At 37.2% G+C, this 6549-nt stretch overlaps 1 protein-coding gene across 1 annotated transcript in view; it reads left to right on the plus strand.

The window, feature by feature from the left end:
* Positions 1-5942, plus strand: part of LOC106810858 (tyrosine-protein kinase RYK-like) — a 22497-nt gene extending 16555 nt beyond the window's left edge. The window contains exons 5-8 of the mRNA XM_014814329.1: positions 276-388; positions 763-922; positions 1526-1662; positions 2747-5942. Coding sequence (XP_014669815.1) covers positions 276-388; positions 763-922; positions 1526-1662; positions 2747-2858 — 522 coding nt within the window. The 3' untranslated portion in view covers positions 2859-5942. The remainder of the gene's footprint in view (positions 1-275; positions 389-762; positions 923-1525; positions 1663-2746) is intronic.
* The last annotated feature ends 607 nt before the right edge of the window (positions 5943-6549 follow it).

Genomic DNA, 6549 nt, shown 5'->3' on the forward strand with positions numbered 1-6549 from the left:
CTACGAAATATTTTGTCACAAATGACCTGACCCGGGAGAATTCGTGGCTAAGTTCGCGCATGCGCAGACTAACTACGAACTGGCTTATTCTGTAAATGTACAGATTGTCATTACAGCCATAGGCCTATATAGTTTCATGTAGGATTCATGTACATGGAGGTGCAAATGAAAACGTTCTCCACTTCTATTACTGTGCCATTTGTATATGACCTTATGCAATTCTCTGCATCTTTCACATGCTCAAGTAGTTATATATGTTTACATCTTGTTTTCAGAGTAAACTCTCTACACAAGAGCTAGTCCATATGGGTATACAAATTATACGGGGAGTGCAATACCTGCACAAAAAGAAGATCATTCATAAAGACCTTGCTACTAGGAACTGTGTGTAAGTATCTGTTAACTGAAGCTAAACCAATGGCATAGGGGATTAGTAGAAAGAATTGGTAAGAAAGGAAAAATCAAGTAGAATGTAAGTGAATGGGTTACTTTAATAGCATATATGTAATATGGACAGGTCATAGAATAGGGTGGTCCAGAAGGGAGAGACCCACAGACAAACATGCATGCATGCACAGATAGAAAGATAGACATATAAAAAGGGGATGGAAGGAAAAAGGGTAGGGAAGAAAATGAAGTAGGAAAAAGAAGAAACTTCGTTTCGATAGTTTTTTCCACTATGCCTTTAGTAATAGATCTTTGTGACTTGCTATGGCATTGCTATATTAAGGTAATAAAATCAATAATAAACTTTTATCCTAGGGTTGGTCAAGATCTGAATGTAAAAATCACCGAAAAAGCTCTCTCGCGGGACCTGTTTCCCAATGACTACCACTGCTTAGGTGACAACGAAAACAGGCCAGTGAAGTGGTTAGCCATCGAAAGCCTCATTGATAAGCGTTTTTCACCTGCTAGTGATGTGGTAAGATGGAAACAACTATGGTAGTCAAACTGATATTATCATACATTGCTTTTGTTACGAGAATTTTGCTTTGCATACTCTTTGTGGTAACTGAGAAATATCCAAGATGTGATTTTTACATGAAAATTAAAGATTTCTGTTGTCACATAATTAGGTGGTAGAACTTTTATTAAATTTTTTGACTTGAGCATAAAGATACATCTCAACTATACATAAAATGTGATTCATTTGATTCATTTGTGAATAAACGTTTACTCTTCATTAGAGCAATACCCATGCAAAAGCTTGAGTGTATCCTTAAATTTACACACTGCTCACGATATACCATATTTTAACCGCGCATTTGTTATGTTGACACTAATTCTTATTTATGTGCAAGTATCAGTTGTCTCTATGTAAAATATATATGGCGTGACATTTGTAGCCCAAACAATTTATCTTTATGTTTTTACAACACTGTCATAATGTATTTTAATTAACAGAAGACTTGTTGAGTTGACAATCTATTAGCATCATTTCTAAATTGATACATTTGCTAAAGGTTTCCAGAGTTACCAAAAATTGCATGCCACACTGTGATCTTATACATGTTAACCTCTGCAGTGGGCATTTGGTGTATTGCTGTGGGAGTTGATGACCCTTGGTCAGCAGCCATATCCTGATGTCGACCCGTTCGAGATGGCACAGTACCTCAGAGAGGGTTACAGGTTATCTCAGCCAATCAACTGTCCAGATGAACTGTAAGTCATGCTCTATACCACACCACACTTAGTAAGTTGCCACGAACATCGGTGAGTGATGTATTCTTGTCACTAATTTCTGTCAGTGCCACTTCCATTGGGCAAGTCGGTTCGTGGTTCAAGCAATTCCTGTGTAAAATGATGATCTCACATTTTCCAAACCGTTTTTATATTTTCTCAACCGTTCTGATACTTACTGGTACGCCTTGCATAACCCCAAGTTTATATAGTAAGTCATACTAGACTTACTAGACATAGACTTACATACTAGTACTTGTCATAAAAGACTCACACATCATTCTTTTCACCAATATAAGCACCGATCTGCATATCAAACGAGATGCATGTTTGCATAATTATTTTAATATCACCAGCATATGATTCTTGCTCCCATGAGTTGGCATTGACCGGCACTTCGTCTCTGCACTATGCTACCTTTCTCTATATGTCGAGATAGGGTACTAGTCTAGAGAAATTTATGTCATATAAACAAATGCACTTGTTTTGTGGCAGCAATTTCATATTTTATTTTCGGGAATCTCGAGAATGCAGGCGCTGCAAGTTTGCTGTTCGTTTGCTGTTTGTTTGTTGTTTTATAGCTTCTAGCAGCACAAACTCATAGTAATTTTCGTGCTGAAGTAATTTGTGCCCTAACAGGTGAAACCTAATTTGGCTACACATATTAATGCTGAGAGGGTCTATGTCCCCCAGGGTACTGCGGGAACGTACCCTGGTAGTATCTAATATGCCGGACCGTACCTCGTCTACTCCACTAACGAGTCTAGGGAGTCGCCTATGCCTACTCCCTAACCCTAACCCTAACCCTAACCCTAACCATATCAGATAGTTACCAGGGTACGTTCCGGCAGTACCCTGGGGGGACATAGACCCTATGAGCCATATTAATAGATCATTTTATTTGAGAGAGAATCATTTTAAATTTGTGCATATAACCATCGACCACCGTTGGTCAATGACAACTTTGTATTAAATTATTTTGTGTAATAACTTATTAGCGATACTACTCGTTACTTGCACATCTCTAATATGTTGTTGTGTAAACACATATATGACCCTGTTTCAGGTTTGCTGTCATGGCATGCTGCTGGGCTTTGTGTCCGGATGACCGTCCAAAGTTCACCCAGCTGCTCCAGTGTCTGCAAGACTTCTATGCACATTTAGGCAGATATATCTAATATGGCTTGATCCATATTATCTTGATATTATGCTGTTAGCGTGAACTGGTAGAAGCACTTACCGGGCAGTCGTAATTAACGCGCAGGAGGCTATCGTGATAGTGGCTAAATTTATTTCTTCGTTAGTCACTTGTCCGTCATAATGATTTACAGTTTTGCACCCTTCAGCATTGAATGCTGATGTATAAGAGGATAGCATATTATGTTGTGCATGTACGGATGCAGCCTTCTGTGCTACACCTCCCTTTGCAGAGGTTAAGAGTGAGCCATAACAAACCAACTTGTGCATGCATACTACAAGACACATCGATATGCCTTGGTCATGTTTTCGAGTAACTGGGTGTGTGGCCGTGGTTGCTCCCTCTGTTGCTGCCAACTTTTCGACTACACTCACAAACCTCCCATACAAGCTTACAGCTGAAGCTGGTGTTATTTGTAGTCAGGTGTGACAGCTGACAGAACTTATTAGCAGTGCTGACAATGCCTGGCTGTAAGTAAAGTAGATGAGAGCTTGCATGGTTTTGTGGCATCTGTTCAGCAAATACCTTGTGGTGCACTCCTTAAATGATTAGTGTATTTCAGCACCTGTGTGACTGTGAGTGTAGTTTTAAGGAGTGGGACTCTTGTCATTTAATGTGGCCTGTATTGTTTTAAAAATTGTGTGCTAAACGTCTTGGAAATCGTCGAGATGCACTAGTAACTGAAGGAAATGTTGACGATTGTTAGTCTGATCCTCTAGTGGAACACTCATCTGCCAGTAGTTTTTGCCAGCTAGATACAAGCCTAAAATATTTGTCGTAAGTAAATTAGTAGTAGTAATTGAATCAGCCTTTAGTAATCGAGACAATTGACTAATAACATCTAGACACGACACGCGGGATACAATATCTGTCACCGCAGATACAATACTGCCACCTGGCATTAGATGTGTTCTCTTGCCATAATTCTAATTTATTGTTACTAATGAAAGATTCTCTGATATCAGGCATTATCTTTAATTGTGAGTGTATTGTTAACAATAACTTTCAGACAAATTCACTAAAAGTTATGAACCTTAGCTAAGAATTAAAGTTAAGTAAAATAAAAACAAGGAAACCCTGCTTTTTATGATTTTATGCATTTAAATTAAATGATCAAAATTTGGGCAGGTAGACGCAGGTACAGCCTCAGTAATACTAATATATATATATATATATATATATATATATATATATATATACATATACATAGATAGATAGAAAGATATATAATATATATATCAAGAGTAGATAATAGGAGACTATTAGTGTTACTATATAGTATATGTATATTATATGTGCTTTATAGATATAACACCTATTTAGTATTGCTGAGGATGTACCTGTATGCTGCATGTAACTGTCCAAATTCCTATTTAAAAGTCGTTCCATTTTCTAAAGTCGTTATAGACAAAACATTCATTTATTAAAAATAATCACTGATGTTACAGCAACATTGATTATTAACAACTAAAGTTCTATCAGAAGAATGCGCCTAACATAGGCCGGCATCACCGTATACCTGGTAACATAACATCCAGTGAAGCACCCCGTCTTGATATTGTTATTTTACGTCGAGACTAACTAATTTATCTTAACTGGAAGGTGGCATTGCCAAAATTTCAATGTTTGCCGTATAATGATTATAAGGAGACAATAATTCAATACTCAATATCTGTTTTAGATAGTTGACATTTTTATTGATTGTAGTCTTTTAGGCTAATAATTGATGTATTTTTGCATATAGAGGTAACAGACATTAGATTAATATTAAATGTTATGCCTAATAGCTTAATACATTGCTAAGTATATCGAATTTTGCACCCTATAGAATCTTATAAAAACCAAACAGGGGTGATGCAAATGTAATTCGTAAGTTAATGGGTAAAGAGTCTACTCATTGTGAATGGTGCATGCAGTCAGTGTAAATTTAAAAATATATAATTTAGACAATTTAAATATCTGTAGGTACTCCGCGTAATATATTAACAAAGTTAATGCTGCGTCGAAGCATTTGTATATTGATTGAGCTGTCCCCTGCCTCGCAAGCAGTAGTCTGTGCTAGGCTATTGATCGAAAACTAATATTGTTATAGTGATACTATGAGTGCTATACAGTTGCAGAGTGTGTGTTCTCTATGTCAGTGTGCCGTGTGCTTGCACATCACATACAATGAAATTGGTGGATCTTGTGTATTATCGCCAATTTAATGCCATTATGACGAGTGTAAATTTCCGGGATTCTTTAGAAGTTAGGATTCGTTTCCATTACCAGTAACTTTTGCAGGACAACTAACAATTACCAAGATTCATATTGCTGTCCTGCTATAATACCTGTAAATATTTCTGATGTCCTTTGTAGATTAGTCATATGTGCTTCTCTTTTTTGAGTCATTTGTTGATAGGGTTCGTTTGCTTGCAAATGTTCAGTTGTGTACTAGTAAAAGTCAATTTACTGTATTTGTATATTCGCTGGAATTAACGCGCATGTGCATGCACGTATGCACGTTCACGTACATCGTGTACTGGCTAAAATGTCTTCCTAAATAACTCCACTACTTCTATAACTAGGTAGTTTGCTGTGCAAATATTCAGATCATGTGGCTGTACGTGTTTCCTGTATCTATCACATCCCGTATGCTGTAAAACGGTATTGTAATAACATGTAAGGTGCTTTTCTTAAATGTATAAAGTAGAGAGAACTGGTTGTCTTACCAAATGTGTATTATATAGTATTACATACTTGCAAATAATGGATAGGATAACCTTTTAAGTCTAATTTAAATTTATGAACTAGGTTTGTGCAAGAGACACTCGCATAGGAGGAAGATAAGTTTGACACGGGCAATTTTTTTTTTAATTACAATTTTGACCGTTTTTACTTTTTTGGAAATTGTTTAAGAAGTTTCAAAACAACTTCAAATGTGTTCATGTTCGTCTTGTTATAATATTGTTTCAGAAATTTAAAGGAAATTCACTAATCCTGTTCAAAAAGTTGACTTACTTCATCACACTGTCTACATTGTATAACTATTACTATTGTGAAATATATATAACTACTCATTTTATTATTGATTTTTGCGGTATTGATATTTGAGGTCTGAGGTTGAGGTTTGAGGTTTGAGGTATAACATTTTGAGATATTTGAGGTTTGAGGTATAACATTTGCTTCAGCCTTTTGCGGTCTGATGCGCAACTTCTGACGATTACGTCTCATTACTGTTCTTTCTTGGATGACAACCGCATATATAAACGAGATATGCATATATAGAACAGAAATACATTTAATGTAATATGGATTAATAATAATAACATGTATTAAAAACAAATTCGCGCGCCTGTGCGTGCGAGCGTGCGTGTACGGGTGCCTATGAAAACGCGTCTAGGCGCAGAAAGTACGGTGTTGATAGCGGAGCACCCAATACGAGAAATGCGTTGACAGAAACGCATCGCGGCTATGAGAGAACCTACGATAGCAGGAACTTGAGTATTCGCTATCACAGGGCTGCTTCCGGGGTGGGGGGGGGACTCCATATATATTGCATGGTAGGTATGTGCCGCGGGAGAGACCCCCCTTTTTCACCCTAAACTTCCGTTCCAGTGCATCGCATTTTTAACTAGACAGAGGGCACTCACGGAGAGTGCATACCTCCGCGAGCATGTAACATGTATGTG

The sequence above is a fragment of the Priapulus caudatus genome, unplaced genomic scaffold (assembly GCF_000485595.1).
Source record: "Priapulus caudatus unplaced genomic scaffold, Priapulus_caudatus-5.0.1 Scaffold17, whole genome shotgun sequence".
In the NCBI taxonomy this organism is placed as follows: Eukaryota; Metazoa; Priapulida; class Priapulimorpha; order Priapulimorphida; family Priapulidae; genus Priapulus; species Priapulus caudatus.